Source organism: Pyrus communis, chromosome 14 (genome assembly GCF_963583255.1).
Source record: "Pyrus communis chromosome 14, drPyrComm1.1, whole genome shotgun sequence".
NCBI classification, from domain to species: domain Eukaryota; kingdom Viridiplantae; phylum Streptophyta; class Magnoliopsida; order Rosales; family Rosaceae; genus Pyrus; species Pyrus communis.
The window spans coordinates 15,176,997-15,198,854 of NC_084816.1; the positions used below are offsets into that span (position 1 = coordinate 15,176,997).

Genomic DNA, 21,858 nt, shown 5'->3' on the forward strand with positions numbered 1-21,858 from the left:
TGGTCAACAATACAATCAGTTTTGTGTATTTAATCGGCGTTATTATTTTACTTGAAGATTGTTGTACAAACTAACATGTGTATTACATCACAGCTCAAGCGTTACTGTAATTTTATCTGCAAGCTAATGCAAAGTCTGTTGTGGACCTGTTGTTTGAGGTGGTTTTGTTTGAAGAGAAACAGTTTCTTATCCATGTCCTGCTTCCACACATAGACCACGCCAACTCTGTATAACTTGCAATTCTCATGCATATTTGCGTGATTTTTGTTAATTAAAATGTCTAATTCATGTGAATTACCAAATGGGGGTTTAAAATTAAATTAAAACCCTCTCAAGGAAAGGTTTGTGATCACCCTATGTTTTAACTTTAAGAACATGAATTATGGGATTTACGTTACTCCAATCCTATTCTAATCCCTATACAACTCCAACATACTGTTTGGATGATGGGAGAATAGTGTAAAAAACGGAAGTTCAATGTCCTACTGGAAGAAATGATTGTGTGTGACTATTACATCACGTAACATGCCAATGTGGTGTTATTAATTTACAGAGTAATATTGATTGCTAACTCAACCCATCATATATAAGTTTTTGCATCATGTATTTTTGAGTTAATATTCTAGGCAAATTATGGGCATCTCATGCTATTTGCATGGACTTGTCCCATAGATCCTGGGAGTATTCCAAGTAACGTTGAACTAACATTTTACATACATTTGAACTTGACCGTGCATGGTTTTCTATCACGTAATGCACCAGAAGAAAACAATTAAAATAAACGAAAGCACAACAGCTTCACATGTATCAGCAAAATTAAACAAGAATCATGGACTTGAACTACCCTTTAAAACCCTAAAAACCAATAGATCCATGGCTTGGTTAATTTGCAGGACCAAAAGAATAATTTGGGGAAATTAATCTCTTTGCCATCATCCTTCAAAATGTGTTCCCCATCTAGCGCAACCTCTAGCACAAAACAGAAACCTTTACCTCTTGGAGCTTTATGCAAAGCCGTAGCTATTTCAGGAGTAACCGTGTTGTTTCTCTACATATTTTTGTTTGATAAATCATCAGTAAACTACCAATTACCTTCAAATCTCTTCAAAACCTTGAAAGAAAGCTTTCCAGTGGCTACGAGTCCCCTCAGAAGTTCCCCTCCTACCAATCTAAGCCACATTGTTTTCGGAATCGTGGGCTCCATGAACACATGGAAGGCGAAAAAGCCATACATCGAAGTGTGGTGGCGATCTAATGTCACCCGAGGATACCTCTTTTTAGACAGAGCTCCTACGCCGGAGTTTCTACCTTGGCCTTCATCTTCTCCTCCTTTTCGAGTTAATGAGGACTTCACTAGATTGAAAGGTTACCCGCAAGTTCGAAAGCCAGTCCAAGTACGCATAGTACGTACAATCTTGGAGACATTTAGAGAGGGTGACAAAGATGTGAGATGGTATGTAATGGCGGATGACGATACTGTCCTCTTGGTTGATAATTTAGTTGAGGTTCTAGAAAATTACGACCATGAAAAGTACCACTACATTGGTATGAATTCGGAATGTGTCAAGTCTAACTTCGATTTTTCGTTCAATATGGCATTTGGCGGCGCTGGTTATGCTTTGAGTTACCCGTTAATGGCAGCAGTGGCAACAAAGTTGGACGGGTGTATTGAGAGATATCCATACATCTGGGTCAGTGATTTTATGTTGCAGTCATGTTTAGCTGACTTAGGAGTCGCTCTAACTCAGGAAAAAGGGTTTCATCAGGTAATCAATCACCTTTCTACGATCATTATATAACTGGTTATTGCAGTTGAGTGACAAATCTTTGAGAGAACACCCAGGCTACTTGCACACAAGTATTTTATTAACTATAAAAAGTTTGATGAACGAGGGCTAATATTTGGACCATGTTTACTGAATATGTTGATAATCACCTTTCTAATACAAGTGAGTCTCACATACATAGTGGAATCGGCTACCATTAGAGAGGTTGTTTGGTGGCCTATATTTTAGTCATGGGCTTTATTGTTGATTGAAACATAGGCCGCCAATCCAAAGTATTCTTTTAGGCTTACAGATATGAAATTTGAGATTTCGAACCTAAGGATTTAACGTTAATGTTTGTAATTACAGATTGATCTCCATGGTGATATATCAGGTCTTTTGTCATCTCATCCAGAGTCTCCTTTCCTCTCCCTCCACCACCTTGACACCATAAACCCAATCTTCCCCTCCATGAACCGCTCCGAGTCCATTAACCACCTCATGAAGTCAGCAAAAGTTGACCACTCTCGTCTGCTACAACAAACCATATGCTACCGTAGACCAAGCAATTGGTCTTTCTCAATCTCATGGGGATATTCTGCTCACATTTACGAAACCATAATCCCTCGGAGCATTCTACGCAGACCCCTCGAAACATTTAGGCCTTGGGTGCATAATGCAAGAGCACCTCTCTACATGTTCAACACCCGGTGGCCATCCAACAATCCATGTGAAGCTCCTCATGTGTTTTTCTTTGATTCCATTTATCAGAACAATACTATTGAAGGAAGACAAACTGTAACAACAACTTATTCTAGAGCATCTCAGCGCGGTTTACCTCCTTGTTCTTCGAGTGGCAACCATTCGGCAGATTTCATCAGCAAAATTCAGGTCCAGTCATTGCCTGCAAAACGTTTGGAGGTCAGCTTTTTCGACAGTCTCTACTGCCTCTCATTTAGCGTGCGTGCATGTCTGAGTTATATACACCTATATATATAGTCTCTCATATTTTTCTTCTCTACTGTTTGTATTTTAACAGGCTAGAGGGATAGACTGCTGTGATATAGTATATGAACCTGACATTAACACTGCTCAAGTCATATACAGGGCTTGCATGGAAGGAGAAATTATCGCTTGAAGGAGAAATTATCGCTTGATTTTACAAAATATTATATTATGATCCAAATAAAAAAAATTGAAGGAAATTTTTTGACGTGTATCTTCATTAAGACTGAATTCTTGAATGAAAATTAGTTTCTGTTAAGTGTATAAATTAATTAAGCTAATCCTTAGTCACTTCTTATGGATATATTCTAACCATTCATTTGATGAGGATGCATGAGTGAGGAATGTGATTATTCTCCAATCTTTTGGATATGATAATATTTTCGATATCCACAAGGCTTATGAAATTTCAAGAATTTGTAAGAATTACATTATGTTTTGATGAGGAAAATAAACTTGGGTTGCAAGATTGTCTCTGCGTCCGAGTTCAAACCAAATCTTCCAATGCTAGGACTTGCAATGGACGGACTCAAGAGTAACCGTCATCAACATGGTGATTGGCGATTTTAGGTTTGTCGTTTGATGAGTACAAACTAGAGTCATTAGACCCATTCAACCAGGATTTAGTTCGAGTGACATTTACCATCCAATAATTGTTTGCTACGTATTCAAAAAGTGCATTATCCATTCAACAGACAATTCACACACGTTAAATCTGGTGACGTGAGAGGCTCTCAGAAGTCAGACCCATTCAGGAGTGAATTGTTTTATTTTGATAACTAGTTGCTTCTTGAGATTTCAGAAGAGTTTCCAAAAGTCCAACATTGAGTTTATAGCTTGTAGAGCAAAATGCCCCCACATGGAGAAACATGGAATTGTAAAAATATCAAACACAGAAAGTTAGCTCAACCATGAGCGTTATAAATATATAAAGAAGTAAAACTAAGCAACCTAGCAATTTTAACTCACATTACTTTAATTATCTCAGGCAAATTTTAACTCACATTACTTCAATCATCTCAGTTTTGCCTGATTTATGCAACAAATTGAAATTCAGCAAACCAACAATGGCGCCTTCAAGAAACTCAATCAAATATGAAAATGTTCCCATTGGTAAACTAATGAGCCTTCTGGATTCCTATTAAACGAGCATAGTCCACCCACCTGCAAAAAAAAAAAGTAGTAAGACATGGCGTACGAGGGGGGATGATAATCCATTGCAGTGGAAAAGTTTAAAGGGAAAAGGTCTTACAATAATGAACCCAAGAATGTGTTTCCAGTCCGAATGGCAAAGCAAATTGCGCTTAGCATGAGCTTGTTTTGATGTAGTAGCGGTTCCAAACACCTTTGTTCAATAACACCAGCCAATACTTGGTACCTGCCAAAGAATTTTTCATTTTATTATAAGCTTGTGTTGGTAAAAAACCACAAGTTATTGTTCCCATTTCCTCGAGCGTTGTTATTATAAACTTATATGCCCGATATACTTGACAAACTAATACAGATAAAATTGAAGTACCTGAGATTGCTAGAAACTGCCATGTAGACACCATATGCAACGCTAGTGGATAATATCGGCACATTCTCAAGTTCACCGGCTTTGTCCTTATCAACAGCCTTCCTTGCGTTGATCAAGGCATTTGTCACAGCTGTGCCAACCTAATGAAAGACGAGGTTCATTATACCACCAGTCAAACTTAGCGCTACTGGGTCACATAAATTAGCATAGAATATGGAAAAACTTCCAAAAAATATTTAAATGAACCATTAAGAAACTCAAAATTGCTATATTGGTCAACCAGTATCATTGAGAAAGCTAGTACAAGCACACAAAAATATTTTAAAAAATCCATTTCAAATTATTAAAAAAAAGAGGGAATCTTAATGAAACACTTTTGGTACTCTGTTCACTTTTAATGTTAAGGACATTTTAACCTTGAAAAGTCACTTCTCATACTATTCACTTACACCTTTATTTTGTCCTTTTGATTAAAACTAAAGTTTTTGAGGACTTTTCGTTAGTTTTCCTAAAAAATAATTCAAAGAATTAGGTAACCATGTCATATGGCATCTACTCCATTACTCTTTGGGTTAATACGCAACTACAGAAAAATGGGCCAAAAGTAGTAAAGCAAACAAAACACCTTGCACATCTACCCATGCCAGTATGGGAACCGTGCAGATGTCATAGAGGTTAGCGTAAGGCATTTAAATTCATTCCAGAAAGGCACTGAATACATCGCTCTTCTCTCTCTCTTCGTGGAGAGGGTAAAATTAGGTTTCTCTAAAAAAATGTTGGGTCTTCTTAGAGGTTTTCTAGGTTTGAATAGAACACCACCAACAAGAAATGCTCTTCTTAAGGTTTGGTTGCCTTAACTATGTCCTGTCCACCGTCCTCTCAGAACTCTAAAGATGCCACAATAGTTGGTATAAGATAGGTGCATTAAAAAGCAAGAAGACAATTATTCAGCTGTAGCAAGGACAAATCCATTATATTCCCAACCTAATCTAAGCTTGTGGTCCAGGACGAAACTGAAAAAAGAAGAAAGAAACCTAAAATTGGGTCAAATGGTCAAACACAATGCATGTTCGGTGTCATCACCTTGTGGACAGCCAAAGTAGCCTTCGTAGTTCGAAAGGTCACCACTGATTCAACCCAATCCGCAAAACACTTAGCCCTCAATTTACATGCTGTTAGGAGCAATACTATTATTGTATTGAGGTTTAAGAAAGACAGAAATTCAACTGCACTTTCATACAGAAGGAAAAAAGTAAAGAGTCTTTTCTGCCATTCAGCTCTACCTTCGGTGCTTCACCACATTTTTATCAATTATGATGCTTTATCACCACTTCCAGCACAAGGCAGAATAACTGACTCAACATATCAACTAAATATTTCGCTCCTTTATTTTGTCTTAGTGAATGTGAAGTTCCGAAAAAATGTACAATATGATAAGCTCCTTGTGAACTTCACTTTACCAGCTTTACAAGATAACGACATTTACAGGATACGTCTATGATGCATGAGAGCTGCTGAAAATTTTAAGTTGAAACATACATAAATACACACATGAACATGAAAACACACCAATTCCAGGGAGTTAGAGAAGTACTAACCAGGGATGAAGCAGTACCAACAGCAAAGAGCTTGGCCCCATTTCTCTGCCAAAACAATTTAAAATGTTATTCCATTCTTACCTTCAAACTTCAGATGAAATAAAAGCAAGTTACCAAAGTGTCTTACCACTACTCCACCAATCCTCTGTAATAATGAGTATGATGTTCCCGACATGGCGATCTGTAGAGAGAATTTCATAATCATTTAAGTAACTGCATCTGGCTTTTGATTTGATCTAACGAAACAGACTGTCAGTACAAAGTCAGGAATTCGTAGAAAAGAAACCTGGAAGGCATTTTCGGGGCAGCCATGGAAAAACCTAGTGATTGCTCCTGCATTGACCCCAAGTGGAGGTCGAAGAGAAACGGTTGGGGCAGGAAGATAAACAAGCATGAAATCTGCAATTATGGCCATTACCTAAGAGAAATACATTGCAAACATAAATGACAGAAACTAAACATATTCATTTAAATTCATCACTAAGCAAGTCCAGTACCCACATATGGATTTAAAATCATCAAAATATCCCACCGTAGCTTAAAGAAATAATGTACATTATTCATCTATGAATTTAGCAAGAAATTGGAAGAAAACAGATTGCTTATGACCTCCAGCCGATGCATTTATACTCATAACTTGAGGAGTAATAAGATTGACGAAAACTTTTATTTGGATCATGTGTTACACCTTCAGTTACCATGTTGAATAGAAGGCTACGGACTTAAAACATGCCTACTGGAAAGATATAATACAAGCAAAGCAGCCAACTCGACCCGAAACACCCCATCGCTAAGCAAGCACTATAAAACTACAAAATCCATTTGCATAAATTAGAATGTGTAGCTTCAAGCACACCAATGCCAATTCTCTCTACAATCAACAAAATCGCCAATCAAAAATAACAACACGGTCAATGTTGATCATCGCTCATTGCTATTCGCTATGCATATAAAATAAATACGAATCAATAACGTAAGTCTACCAAAGCAATGTGATTGACAGAAAGCAAAGTTCATACCACATCTGCAAAAACAACTTCCAGCTCATTGAAAAAGTTCTCTCTCCGCCGCTCGTACTCTGCAGCAGTCTACGAAAACCGAAACAAAACCGATTAAAATCGAAAAAAATGAAGGCTTTAATCAAATTTTAATGAAAAAAAGCAGAGGAAACAGAGAGAGGACCTTAGTAAAGAGACCAACGCCGCATTCCATGAAAACCTTAGCAAAAAAAAGATCATCAGCGAGCAACCTCTCTCTAAACCCAGCGAATTGCATCAGCCACCTGAACAGACCCGACTTCTCCAGCTCAAAGTACCGTCCCACAACCGACCCGGGAATCCGACCCGCCTGGATCGCAGCCGCCAAGTCCTTGGGCAAGCTCTCCAACCCCCGCTTAGACTCAGCCAACACCATCAACGCCTCCCCCCTGTTCTTTCCGCCTGCATTGTCGGACCCTCCGTCACTGTCACCTTCATCTCCGCCGCCGCCGCCGCCTCCCGAGGAATCACGTCCATTAATCCCCCCGTCGTCGCCGCCGGCGGAGAAAAGGATGCGGCGGAACTGGCGGTGGCGGTGGGTGAGGGAGGGAGGGTTGGCGGTGAGGCGGAGGTGGAGGAGGGGCGAGGAGGCGGAGGCGGAGAGAGATGGGCGGTGAGGGTTGAGTTTGGAGAGGGAGGAAGAGGAGGCGGCGGCGGCGGAGGAGGGAAGGAAGCAAAAGGCGATCGCCATTGTTGGTTGGAGGGATTGGGGTGGGCGGAGATTTTTATGCGTGAGGGTGCGTGGGTTGGCGGTGGGCTGTTGCACTCTCTCTCGCTCTCTGTCTCTTTGTTTGGTGGGTTGTGGGGAAGGGGGGCGTGAGTTCAGAGGCAGAGAGCAGAGAGAGACCAAGGGAGACGGGGAGAGGGAGGGAACAAGGAAAGAGGTTTAATATAGTTATTTAAGAGTAGGGGTTTTTGGCATGCCACCTGGTCTTACTCTTCAAAGACTCCAAACGACCGTTGCAGGGTTGGAGCGCGTTGAGTTCACTCACGCTTGCATTATATTATATTTTAAAAAAGGGGAAATTTGAGTATCAGATTTTCTACTATAAAAAGTTATAAACAAGGTTTCTCAATTCAATTTCGGTAACATTATCTGTACACTTTTTTTACATCTCACACATCTTTTATTAATTTATATTTGATTGATTTTCTTTAATTCAGTCGATCTGACGGTCACAAATTAAGAGGTTGTGTATGAAGTGAAAAGGGATATGTAGATGACACACCCCATCAATTTTCAATTTTTTTTTTTACTGAAAAACCTAAAACTCATTCGGCAACTATTTTTCCTTGTATGAAAAATACTTGGTCGAGTTTTCAAAATTTAATTTTTAATTTTTTTTAATATAAGTAGATACCAATTGAATTTTTTGTTTTCTTAGTTTTTCAATAGAAGCTAAAAGTTAAAAACTAATTGCTAAAATAAAATGGTAATTAAACGGATCCAAAGAAAAGTATTGTAATTCTATGAGATTCAAAAAGTGGTCCACAAACTTACTGAAATTATCCCTAATTTATTATGAGAGGAAAAATAATGAAGCCAAGATTCAAAAAGTGGTCCACGAACTTACTGAAATTATCCCTAATTTATTATGAGAGGAAAAATAATGAAGCCAACTAGATTTGATTTTGATTCAAATGGATTCTCGCAACCGCATCCACCATCTGATCCGGTTTTGGAAGTTACAAAGTCAAGTCGATCGCTGATTAAAATTAGATTGGCTTGAATTGGATTTGTCAGTTTGTGTGACATCCCACATCGTCCAGGGAAGTGATCCTTATATGTATATTCTCATCCCTACCTAGCACGAGGCCTTTTGGGAGCTCACTGGCTTCGGGTTCCTTAGGAACTCCGAAGTTAAGCGAGAAGGGGGTTAGAGCAATCCCATGATGGGTGACCCACTGGGAAGTTGCTCGTGAGTTCCCAAAAACAAAACCGTGAGGGAATGGTAAGCCCAAAGCGGACAATATCGTGCTACGGTGGTGGAGCGGGCCCAGGAAGTGATACGCCCTGGGCCGGGATGTGACAATTTGGTATCAGAGCCTAACCCTGGTCACGTGTGTGCCGACGAGGACGTCGGGCCCCTAAGGGGGATGGATTGTGACATCTCACATCGCCCAGGGGAGTGATCCTTATATGTATATTCTCATCCCTACCTAGCACGAAGCCTTTTGGGAGCTCACTGGCTTCGGGTTCCGTAGGAACTCCGAAGTTAAGCGAGTAGCGCGCGAGAGCATTCCCAGGATAGGTGACCCATCGGGAAGTTCTCGTGTGAGTTCCCAAAAACAAAACCGTGAGGGTGTGGTCGGGGCCCAAAGCAGACAATATCGTGCTACGGTGGTGGAGCGGGCCCTGGAAGTGGTCCGCCCCGGGCCGGGATGTGACAATTTGGGTGAATTAGATTAATTGGATATTTAACATCCTTAAACTGAGTGTTGAGAGCATAATCCCACATTTAGGAAATGCTTATAAACAGTTAGGCTATTTCTCATATTATCAATTGATTTTATAGTTCAATCTCAACTTTCTCCATAATATTAGTGCAAGTTGTCATGCATATGAAGCTCTGCGGCCAAATGTGCTCCATGTCACTTTATTTGTGTTATCCACGTGCTAAACTTGAAAATTCGCCACAAGTGAAGAGGTGTGTGGAGAGTATCAATTCTACACCGAAGAAAGAAGGGATCTTGCATACGTTTATAACTACTTAAGCTACTCTTCATATTGTCAATTGGGAATAAAGAGAGATTTGGTGGGCTTGAAAATCAAAGTGGAAATGGGGCGCATTTGTGGTTTTTTGTGTTTATGAAAAGTATGATATTCATTGAAATAAAAGGTAATACGGACAAAATAAAGATAAGATGTTTTATGGGTCTCAATAAAAACATTATCAGATATTTCAATTTGGGCAAAGAAAAAAACAGTGTCCCACACAATACAACTTAAAGCTAACTATCCTCACATGAGCAAAGAGCCAATACATTGTGCTTGAAGATTGTTTCCATTTAAATGAATTGTGTTTTAGTAGTAGGGTTGAAGTGGACTGGGCAACCCACGTAAGAATTCCTCTCTCATCACCCCATTCTAACAGAGATGAGAAATGCCGGAAAAAAAAAAAAAGATTATTACAGATAAAATATTATACCCTCACTAGCAAGGTTCCGAAAGACGCTAGATATTAGTCGGGCGACAGGATGGGGCCTAGCGCCTAGGCGGCCAGGTGGGGTCTAGGTGGACGCCTAGGCGGACTAGACGGATTTAATTAAATCTATTATATTTCGTGTAAATAAAGTGTTTGTTTATACTTAAAATATAAATGATTTCATCATAAACTACAAAATGGAATTACACATATATTATGAGTTACTGGAACATAATGAAAACATGGAGAACACGTATATAATGTGTGTTCCTTTAAATATTCAACAAGTCTCTTACAATTTATTGAAAAAAATAAAATGTAAAATGAAAGTTATCTATTTTCTGTCTAAGTGAGTCGTAACCTATGCAGGTGTCTAGGCGGGTCTGGGTGGCCTCAGTAGGTCTAGGTGCCCTTTCTTAATTTTCAAACGTCTAGGCATTAATGGGGGCAGTGGCTAACCGCTAGGCGTGTATTTTTAGAACAATGCTCACTAGCATCCGTCAAAACTTAAAACCAAGTTGTTTTGGGTTCGATTCTCGCTAAAGATGAATTTGAACCACATTATTTGCTAGCTAATTGTGAGACTACATAGTGTAGATAATATCGTTTGTTAAAAAAAAAACCAAGTTGTCTTAAGCCAACGCAGTGGTTTTTAAGGTACACTCTTTCCTCTTTTCCATTTACATCTTCTTATAACAGGGAAAAATCGTTTTTACTTTCAAACAAGAATAAAGGAGGAAGCCATTTCTGATCAGATGACAAAGAAGACTTGTAATTTTATAAGAAAAGAGAAAAAGACTTTGAGCCCACGCAAAATTCGAAATCCTCCCAAATGAAAAACAGACAGATTCTGTTTTGGTCTACATTAATTTAGACAGAGGTCCTTCAGATCGGCGCGTGTATTCAAAACGCCATTATGCTCGCGTGAAAAATTGTTGGAGTAGGTGGATTGTTGCAGTTGCCAGGAATGAAAGACTAAACAAGCATGTCCAACGTGGGCTCGGTTAAGGTTTATTGTTATTTTCGGTGCCGAAGGACTCCTCTTTGATACGTATACCAACCTATACTATATATAACCCAGTATGGAATCTTACGTGATGCATTTATGCTCATAAACGTTTTTACTAGTAGTACCTTGTTCGTGTAAGTAACCTCTTATTTATAAGAGCTTCTTCGATAGGTTTGCTATCTCAGCCCATTTGGCTACTTTATTGTAAACATAAAAAAAAAATTGCTTCTAAGAACCTAGCCATGTTATATGCTACATTAGCAGAATGACCCGTTAAATCTAGCCCAAATAAAGAGAAGAAAGCAAAATTTAAACTTAAAATACTATTATTGCACTATTTATGGAGAGAGAAAGTGAGGATGAAAAACACAGACAGAGATGAGATCGCTCGACATTCATTCATGTAAGAGAGGTCGACGGACACCCAAAATGGTTAAAAATCTGGTAAAATCACAAATGCAACCACATCATACTATGAGTGAAGAAGTCCGCACACGCGCCTTGTGATTTTGCTTGTAGGTCTCATAAATAATGAAGAGTTGAGAAAGAAAAGAAAAACAAAAAATATAGATTTAAAAAACAGTTCGAAAACATTGGAAGAAAGAAACATACGTACATATACGAGTTGACAGAGTTGATTGGCAGAAGAAAATAATGTATTTATAAACTGAAGGACAAGATGCCAAAATATGGGTGTATGGAAACCATCAATCAAATGCGACTTTGGACTTTGGAGTTGGACGGACCCGCCCGTTCCTCAAACATTGGAAGTCGTCCTTCGTAGTTAAACTAATCCCCTGCGTTTTGCTTTTTCTTTGTCGTTTTGAGATTTTTGAGCTTTGAAATTGGAACCGAGCCAGAAGTACCACCGCCCAAGCCGACAGCACAGTACTTTGGATGATTTGAATGCTGGGACTTCCTTGCCTGCGTCGCCCATCCTTCCCGTTGCCATCACATAATTTGTTATTTTACTACCAACCTTTAGTTTTCTTTCTTTTCTTTTTCAATATCCTTCTAATTATAATAAAGCTTAATTGGATTATTAGTCTTTATGGTGATAGGATAGTCCCAAAAATATAAAAAAAATAAAAAATTAAGATTCAAATTTGTGGTGAAGTCTGTTACGATTTAGGCCCATTTAAAATTTTTATCAACTCTTTGTTAATTATTAGTACATGAGACTCACATGTGAGACTAAAAATATAAAGTTAGCCTCACATGTCTTATATGCTAACAATTAACGGAAAATTCTGTTTAGTCTCATATATGTGGTTCATATGCTAATAATTAATGGAAAAATGACTAAATATTTAATTTTGGGCCTAAATGCTAACAGACTTCACCAAACTGACTTAAATCCTAATTTTTTTTTTTTTGCCACATGAGCTATCTTTCGATTACTCTATCACCACGTGAACTAATGATCCAATTAGGCCTAATAATAAAGTTACGGGGTGTGACTTTATAGCCACGTAATACTCACTCACATGTGTTACGAGTGTTTTAGTTGTTAGATTTGATTTCCAAAACTGTTAGATAAATCTATTTTCATTCATAATCATCATTTTTTCGTACCATTCAATTTTACGTACCAGTGTACAAAAGCTAAAAGTTATGCACATTCTTCAAATAGCTATTTGATAATGCATTTCAATTAACACAATTGTCTGTATGTTAAGTCATCACTAAAAGAATTACCCAAATTCGAATTGCTAGGGCATAAAAATGTACAAAAAAAACACGCTTTCTAGATAAAGCTGAAGTGAAAATGCGAATCCATATGTTGACAGGGAAAGTCAATATCCAATCCTCACAGGAGGATTCAAATTTCAAAGTAGGGTTAGAGATCTATTCCTTGTGCCATAATAAATAGTGACACCCGATGATAATTATTATTGGCTTCTGAGCTTGTACAATTCTTGTACAAGGAAGGACTTCATGACTTTGTTAGTGAGTAGGATTGAGGTGTCTTACCTATAAAGGCTTGAGGTACCTCAACACAGAGGTTGAGCTATGATTAGAAGTATAAGGAGGCCAAAAGATTGTAAATTAAAACTATAATATGATGACTCGTACTTTGATTTGATATTACGAGAGAAAAATAATAGATGTGCTCTTAATAGTAACCCTAATATCAAATTCAACGGTAAATGACCATCAATTCTTAGATTTACCGTTGTGTGAAAGTATAGACAAGGGTCCTAAAAAGTAAAGAACTTCAGGGGCAAAAATAAATTATTATTTTAATTGACCGAGCTACAGGCCAGATGTTGAAAATGGGTGGGTTGAAATAACCCACCCGGACCCAAATACTAGGTAAGAAAGGAAAACAACAACCAAATCCCGATAAATAGGGTTAGCATTTCATACGGGTCAAACTAAATAGAGCCCAGAAGTAAAAAAAACAGATTTTTTTTTCGAGTTTTGGCCAGCTGGTCCGAAAAGAAAAAAAAAGTTAATTAAGTGGGCTGCAACCCAAAAAAAATTAAGAGCCCAAACTGGGCTGAAGTTTTTTCTGAAAAAAGGCTAAAACAGGGGCCCAAAATTCAAGGCCGAAGCTGGGCTTGGTTTGACTCGGCTAGGTGGCAGCTCACTTAGTGGCTTGGCGGCTCGGCTTGCGCGACTTCTGGGCGTGAGGAGGGGCGCTTAGGGGTTTTTATTCTTCGAATTTTTGTTTTTCCTTTGCTTATTCATACAAATGCAATTCACCACAATTAAAAAATTGCGAACAGTAATTTGAGTAGGTTGAAAAAATATTAATATTTAGACTGTGTTTTAGAAGAGCCTAGATTGTGATGATGAATCTTGTGAACGGGCCTTGGCGATGTACTTATAACATGTTGTAGTAGGCCTATTTTACTGAGAGAAGAAAGAGGGAGATCGGCCAAAGAGAAGAGACAGGAGAGAAGGGCGGCCGAGGAGAAGAGAAGATTTAAGGGAATTCGTACATGTGTGTTATTTCTCATTCTCTGTGCCTTTTTTATACTAAAAGGAAGAGATAAATTTACTCTCTAATTAATTAATACAAGTTGTACAAGAAAAGATCCTCGAGATCTCATAGGAGTCCTATACGTAATCTTATACTCCAAATAAAATTAGGAATGCAACATAAATTAGTTTTTATTTATTTATTGATTTTTTAATTATAAACAAATGATATTATTTATACTAAGGGAGAAATGATGGTTTAGCTTTACAATAGATTAACAATAATGTGGTTTAAATTTACTTTTGACTATAATCAAACTTAACACATCTCACTTACAAAAGAAAAAAAATACTACTAAACTGTACTAGTAAGTGACGTTGTTGAAGATATTGTAATGGATTAAATCATCAGCTACGTGCCCACGAATGCCATTACGCAACAATTCCGTTGGGAAACAGACAAAAATCAATTTACGTAAAAGGAGCTTCGAAACTTCAAAACGTAAAATCTGCAGAGTGAACACACACTCACATAGAGAGAGATGAGCAGCGGAGCGGGGAAGGTCGTGTGCGTCACCGGTGCGTCCGGTTACATTGCTTCGTGGCTCGTCAAGCTTCTTCTCCAGCGCGGCTACACCGTCAAGGCCTCCATTCGCGACCCAAGTACGTATATTTCTCCCTCTCTTTGCTCTCATTAAGTTTCGGGTTTTCTTGTTCGTTTTGGCGTGTGATCGTTTAAATTCTTGTGATTTAGATTTATGCATGCAGAATTGGAGCATACCCATGTTTCAGATTATTGTATAGTATTTTACTCTTATTTTAATTGAAGATTTTGATGGTTTTCTGGGATATTGAGAACCTGTTTGTGGGTTTTGGTTTAGATTTGATGGGTCAGATTCTTTATTCCTTGAGGTGTGGAAGTGAGGGAATTGCAGCATAGAGATTTGTCCTTAGCTTTTATGAGTTTTATTTTTATTAAATTGATTATTTTATTAACTGCATCAAGATTTAATGGAAAATTGGAGACATGGAAATGGCTCGTTGGTTTTTTCTCTTCATGCAAAAAACTGTGCTTGTTTGTGCTTACCCAATTTTCGGTTCGACCTTGGACGAAGGATTTGCTTTTATGTGTTTGCCTTCTTGGTTATACAGATTTCGATTTGATATGAAAAAACACGTTTGGTTACTTTAATATGTGAAGTACTCTAGTAATGGAAAGCTGGATTAGCGTGGGTTTAAATGCATTCGAGGTGACTGATTTTAAGAATGGGAGGTGATGCTAGCATTGATATGGTTGTTTAGTTTGCATGTGGTTTTTCATCGATTCCTGTTATCTGCAGTCTAAGAGCTCTTGAGCATCCTTACCTTGTAAACTGGTTTTCCAGTGCCAAGTTCTACGCATGGGCTGTGACATATTTCCGTTGCTATGGTTTCATTGGTTTAGATAGGATTGGTACAGGTTGCTATGATTATTTAATTGGGTGCTTAACCAATTCCATGTGGATTGGTTTCAAGTAAGATAACACTAATTGGGTCATTCATCTAAATGACATGCACAACTACATTCTAATTTCTGATTTGTGGGTGGTTAACGGTTTTCATTTTTCAAGTTTACATTTGTTTCTTCAGGTCACATTTATTCTCCTTTTCTGGGATCTTTTCAGCCCCTGGTCATATGATCACGGCCATCAAATTTTTTCACTCGTCTGTCATGATTTAATGTTCGTTTTACTCCTAATGGTGCTACCATGTTAAACATATCGTTTAAGTTTGATATGAAAATAGTGCATGTATAACTACGTATATACATGACATGTCCATTGGTAGGAATGCATATGTGTGTGGATTTAGCTCCCAGCATAACTTGTATGTCATAGATTGTTGAGTCTTGCATTTGTTTTGTTTCTGTCAATGAGTTTGTAGATAGGACATCTTTCTTGGCTCAACTTTGTAATTTAATAAATGCGGCTAGTATTAAACAAATTAATTTACCGAGTTCCTTTTGTATTTTCACGTAGATGATCCAACTAAGACAGAGCACTTGCATGCGCTTGATGGAGCTCAAGACAGACTTCAACTTTTCAAAGCAAATCTATTGGAAGAAGGTTCCTTTGACTCTGCTGTTGAGGGTTGTGAAGGCGTATTCCATACTGCATCCCCCTTTTATCATGATGTCACAGACCCAAAGGTTCATCCACTTGTACTTTTTCTAATGAATCATTAATTTTTTTTCTGTGCTTTTATTCTGCTCTGTTCATGAAGTTACTTAGCTTCTTTCTAAAAAGTCATATAATCTGTAGTATAAAAAATTTAAGTTACCAATGAGCTACGTAACTTACATTATATTCTTCATAAATTGAGGGACTAGAGCTGTCTAATAAAAATGGATATTTATAATAGTATCAATTGATCATATATTAATGCAATTGACCGTTTGCTGGATAGTCAATCAAATATATATTTTTTTCCCTTCAATTTAAGATGATCAAGTTGTTTTTTATCCATTGATCATCGAGTCTACAACTAATAGATGTAGCCCATTCAATTTCATGTCAACCACTTTTTCTGTAAAATTAAGATTATAAATCTTTCAATCTATAAAACTAACTAGCAAAGCCCATTTCAACGGTAAAAGTCTTAAGTTCATCATCATGCATCTACTTGTTGAAATCATAAACAATAGGAATTCGACATGCACTGAAGAAGCCAAAAGATTTTTATAAAGAGAAATTCAGGTCATCAAATATTATAAATGACCAAAATATTTGCTGGGAGGGGCATCTGCCCCATAGCCTATCGTGTGGTATAGCACCTGCAATGTCTTCTTTTAATTATAGTGTGGTACACAATGAACCATTCTTCAAATCTTCTGGCACAACGAATTAAATATCACAAGAGCCAAGAGGTTATAAATTAAAGGGTGGTATAAGGCATACATAAGAGAGAAAGGATAACTTCTCCAGCAACATAGTAAAGATATATTTTCTCTTCCTTATTGTGTGTTTCAATATGGAGTTAATCTATCCAGCTGTTCTTTTTACTTTTTCACCCTTTAGAAGTACATGTGAACTTTTCCGTTGTTGGAAGACGCCCTTTTTTGTCCTTCTAACTAGAGAATGTGAACACTTTTTAATTGAAACATACAAGTATTTAAGTATTTACTTAGTTGTGTTCCCGTTTTTTGATTTTGAGGATTTTCCGCGTCCAATATCCTGTGCGCTCAACTCACTTGTGACTTGTACATGTCCACAGACGGTAGCTAAAAAGATGCATATGCTAAACGTAAATAACATAGGTGTCCTTGTAGGACCCCATTTGTCATGAGTTTATATTAGAATCTTGTAGGTAATAGAGATGTCAACATTGATTTGTGGATACATATGAGAAATGTTAGAAACAATCACGACTGCCCAATATTTGCTGTCTCTGAATTTAATTCCATGAGTTGAGTGGTAATTTCTTATAGAGTTTTCAATTCATTACCATCCTTCCGCTTTTGCATGCTAATAAGTAGCTGGGTTATATAGTTTCTAGCTGTTACATAGTTGTTGCCTCATTTCAGGCAGAACTGCTTGAACCTGCAGTAAAGGGAACCCTTAATGTTCTTAATTCGTGTGCGAAATCACCATCAATCAAACGGGTGGTTTTGACATCTTCTATAGCCGCAGTTGCATATAATGGAAAACCTCGAACGCCTGATGTAGTAATTGATGAGACTTGGTTTACAGATCCAGATGTTTGTAAGGAATCGAAGGTATGGATGTGCTGTCATTCTTAATGCTCTTGTGAAAACAAAATATGGCGATACATTTTGATTCATTATGTTGTAATTGTACAGTGGTAAATGAGTACCAGTTGTTAAATTTGGTTTCTATTCGCCCAAGAGTTAACCAAAAGTCAGAATAATATGATTGCAAGTCTGCATGTTCATGAACGACAACATATTTGTTTGTAATAAGCAAGTCTCTCTTGTTTTATAATGAGTGATGAAAGTGTGTGGTACAGAAGAGGATGCGACATTTTTAGAAGCGAGTGGAGAAACCGGTTCCTTGTCACATGGACATTCTTTAAGACGAAAGTTCAGTTGACTTATCCATTTTCTAATATATATAACCTTCTGAAATATGTATGTATATATATGGGTGAGTACATATATGTACAATATATGTCTGTCCACAGAACATGAAATCACTAATAAGATGGTTTACAAGAGAAATGTAGTTCTCCTCCTTATCAAATAGGTTTCAGTTTAGATCACTTTGTGGGAGAAGCTTCCCTGAGAGTTAACTTCCAATTTCCTTGTTGTAAGTTGAAAAAGCACATATGTTGGCCTGACCATGATAGTTGTTTCTTACGTTGTAATGTCTTGTCATCTTAATCTCTCATTCTGATGTTATGTTTTGCTATGTGGTCAAATGCACTCAATCTACGAACTCTGATACCTTAGAATCTGGTGCAATACTTGTGTTTCCTTGTTGAATTTAAGAAATGAGATTTCTTTAATGCTTAATGGTTAGTACTCAAGATTTCATACTATTCCATTACGTGGCCGGAACCAGTTTTTCATAATTGGGGCCTCCCATGCCCATAAGTATAATGTAGTCACTAAACATGTGGGTATATTGTTGTGTTCTCAATGCCATACATTTGCTTCATGTTGATGATGTTGTGCATAAGGCAATGTTATGCCAGGCCTCTAAGGCTTCTTTACAATTCCTCATTAATATTTTGGTGAATATTTCATTTATTTGTAAAAAAACGTATTTAATTTCCGTTTACCCCTTAATTACATCCAGCTATGGTATGTGCTTTCAAAGACTTTGGCTGAGGATGCTGCCTGGAAATTTGTGAAGGAGAAGGGTATTGACTTGGTTACAATTAACCCTGCAATGGTGATAGGTCCTCTGTTACAGCCAACACTTAATACAAGTGCTGCAGCAGTTTTGAATGTTATTAAGGGTAACGTTTCTTTATTGGTGCATCGAATACTTCTTCATTTCAACAAGTAAAACGTTTTCTGCTCAAGAAGCTGGAAGAAAGACTAAATGTCTTCAAAGTACATGAGATGATAATATAAAATGGACGTTTCTTCATGTTGAGTCAATGTAATGCTCTATGGTGGCCTTTTGTGCCCCATCTTCGTCTACTGTATATATTTCAAAAGTAGCATCAAGTTTTGTCAGTTATCTCTTTCCTATAGCGTCTCGACCAGAGGTGTTTTATATTTGTATCTGCAGTATCTTAACTGGATAGCGTTTAGTGAAACAAACAGTTTTCAGTTAAATATATTAATAAAAAAGTTCCAACGATTAGTCTAACACTTGGTGTGCTCATTCTCCATGAAGTACCTGATTATTTCTTCACTTCTTTGTGTGATGCAGGAGCTCGAACATTTCCAAATGCAAGTTTTGGATGGATTAATGTTAAAGATGTTGCCAATGCACATATTCAAGCATTTGAGAGTCCTACCGCTAGTGGCAGATATTGTTTGGTGGAGACAGTTGCCCACTTCTCAGAAGTTGTGAGAATTTTACGTGAGCTGTACCCTACTTTGCAACTTCCAGAGAAGTAAGTTTTTGTGTCCCAGCCAATTTAAATTTGCTGGTAATAGTCACTTCATTTCCACACTAACACTGTCTCATGATTCGGATAATAATTGGTTTTATTTTATTTGCTTTCTTTTATACTGAATTGTATTTTACGACAAAAATCAGCATTGCCGTATTTCGAACTTATATGGTAGTTTTGGTTTTACCGGTTATTTTACATTCACAATGAGTATATAGTGTTTCAAATACTACAATATGATCCTCTTTCCCATCCTTCTAACTTTTCAATCACGCTGAAGTTGAAGTTGCTGCACTTTTAATGCCTACAGATGCTCTTCATTTAGTATTGCATACCTTGTTTCGAATAAGTTTGATTAAAGCACATGGAATTGTTGCTAAATTGTTTCACCATATCATGGGGCTCAAAGAAATAGAAATTTTCACAATCCTTCATTTTCTCGCGATCTGCAGGCTCACGTCTTCGTTTTATGAAAATTAGAAGTAAAAACATAAATTCCTAGCATGACCGGCATTGTTCTTGACAGTGCGTGTTGATTCCTACATTCTTCGTTTCATATGCTTTCAGAAACTATCTTAGCCCCCCTCATTTTCCAGGTGGTTTTAGTGCGGTGGTTTCGTGGAAATTAATTGTGTTATTTCCCCTTTTCAACTGCCATTTCCAGGTGTGCGGACGACAAGCCTTTTGTGCCAACATATCAGGTCTCCAAGGAGAAGGCGAAAAGCTTGGGTGTCGAATTCATTCCACTAGATGTTAGCCTCAAGGAAACAGTTGAAAGCTTGAAGGAAAAAGGTTTTGTCAGTTTCTGAGTCATTTCAGTACAGTGAAGATCTTTGCAATAAATTCAGTCGCGGTGAAACATATTCGCTGCTATGTTTCACTTTGTGTTTCCGGTGTAGTGACTTGCACTCCAGCTTCGTCTTCTGGTTTGAGACTTACTCTCCAGCTTGTTGGTTCCTATATATATCACCAATGTGTCTGCAGAATACAGGAAATGGAGTATTGAATAAGAAAACCCCAAGTTAATTGTTTTGGTAATTAATGTTTATTGGATTTATTATTTTAGGGTTGAATGTCTCTTAGTGACGAATCTGTCATTTTAGATGAATAAGAAATACATTTTTTGTTTGTTAAAAAAATATGCATTATTTGATCAATTTGTACATTTTGTTGAAGGAAAAATTTAGATGATACTTTACGAACATTTCACATATATATCAAACTAATTTACTTTAATCTAAGGCTTAAAATTGTTGTTTAAAGCCGTCTCATTAAATGTTATATGCCTAAATAATATATCCAAGGAACCACCACAGGGTAACCCAATGGTTGAGGATGAATTTCAAGCCCGTATTCCACACGGCATGTCTTGGGGTTCGATTTCTGGCGCTAGTGAATCACACGATTGTGGCCAATGAGAGGCTGAAATGCTCTATCAATCCTCCTGGCCCCCATAAGGGTGGACTATCTTGGCGAAGCCATCAGCTGATCCCTTTCTCTATTACATATTCCTTAGACATTGTTTTTTTTTTTTTTAAACAATGTCTAAGGAATAAGGAATATGTAATAGAGAGAATGTAATCTAAAGAAGTTAGGTTCAAGAGACATTTCTCTTTCATGCACATATCCTAAAACATTCTTGATCATTGACAATCTGGTAAGATTAATACATATTATGTCTTATATCAGATAAAGAATGATTAGCTTGAGTCATTGCTGTGAAAGACACCAAGGCAAGTTTGTAGGTGCTCAATATAGAGTCAGTTCACTGAACACAATCAATCAGGAATTCTCATACTCATGTCATACGAGAACTCATTAGTTAGGATAATACAAAGTAGTCCTTCAACCTGAGACACCAAGGTTTTCTTGTAGATATGTTTTTTAACATTTGATGATGCGTCATAACCACATGGTTTGCTTAGTGCATTGTTGGATCGTTGATTTATTCACAGAGGCAGGTGAGTGTACAATAAAGGATCTCTAACCTTCCAATTGTTAAAGGGAGAGTACTCTATGATATGATTCAAGAGTCTTTGGGTAGAGTACATGAATGTGATATGTGATTAAGAATATTGAAATAAAGGACCATATTGCATTGCAATTCCAATTGAATAGATTCTCCGCCTCCTTAGCTCAGCTTAAGTATCCATGACATATTGCCAAGTGTCACTCATGGCTTGTGGAAGCCTTAAAGATTTGCAATCACTAATCTTCATTAAAGGTAGAATTGAAAGGTAGTTTCAATTCACAATCGATTAATAAGAGTTTTAATCTCCCAC

The 21,858-nt window shown here is 37.5% G+C and overlaps 3 protein-coding genes across 3 annotated transcripts; 2 read left to right on the forward strand and 1 right to left on the reverse strand.

Annotated features, from left to right (window-relative positions):
- Positions 1–944: 944 nt before the first annotated feature.
- Positions 945–2,904, forward strand: LOC137714413 (uncharacterized). The gene is made up of 3 exons (XM_068453638.1): positions 945–1,766; positions 2,136–2,687; positions 2,806–2,904. The coding sequence occupies exons 1-3, from the start codon at positions 945–947 to the stop codon at positions 2,902–2,904; spliced, it is 1,473 nt and encodes a 490-aa protein (XP_068309739.1).
- Positions 2,905–3,600: 696 nt separating this feature from the next.
- LOC137716058 (protein RETICULATA-RELATED 4, chloroplastic) lies at positions 3,601–7,623 on the reverse strand. The gene is made up of 8 exons (XM_068455452.1): positions 7,071–7,623; positions 6,908–6,976; positions 6,175–6,306; positions 6,016–6,069; positions 5,889–5,933; positions 4,291–4,430; positions 4,024–4,149; positions 3,601–3,935 (listed from the first exon to the last, which is right to left on the reverse strand). The coding sequence occupies exons 1-8, from the start codon at positions 7,614–7,616 to the stop codon at positions 3,890–3,892; spliced, it is 1,158 nt and encodes a 385-aa protein (XP_068311553.1). The 5' UTR covers positions 7,617–7,623; the 3' UTR covers positions 3,601–3,889.
- A 6,911-nt stretch (positions 7,624–14,534) lies between these two features.
- LOC137716011 (phenylacetaldehyde reductase) lies at positions 14,535–20,442 on the forward strand. The gene is made up of 6 exons (XM_068455400.1): positions 14,535–14,671; positions 16,027–16,196; positions 17,571–17,762; positions 18,805–18,967; positions 19,390–19,576; positions 20,241–20,442. Exons 1-6 carry the CDS (start codon positions 14,551–14,553, stop codon positions 20,383–20,385), a joined length of 978 nt encoding a protein of 325 aa, XP_068311501.1. The 5' UTR covers positions 14,535–14,550; the 3' UTR covers positions 20,386–20,442.
- Positions 20,443–21,858: the final 1,416 nt, after the last annotated feature.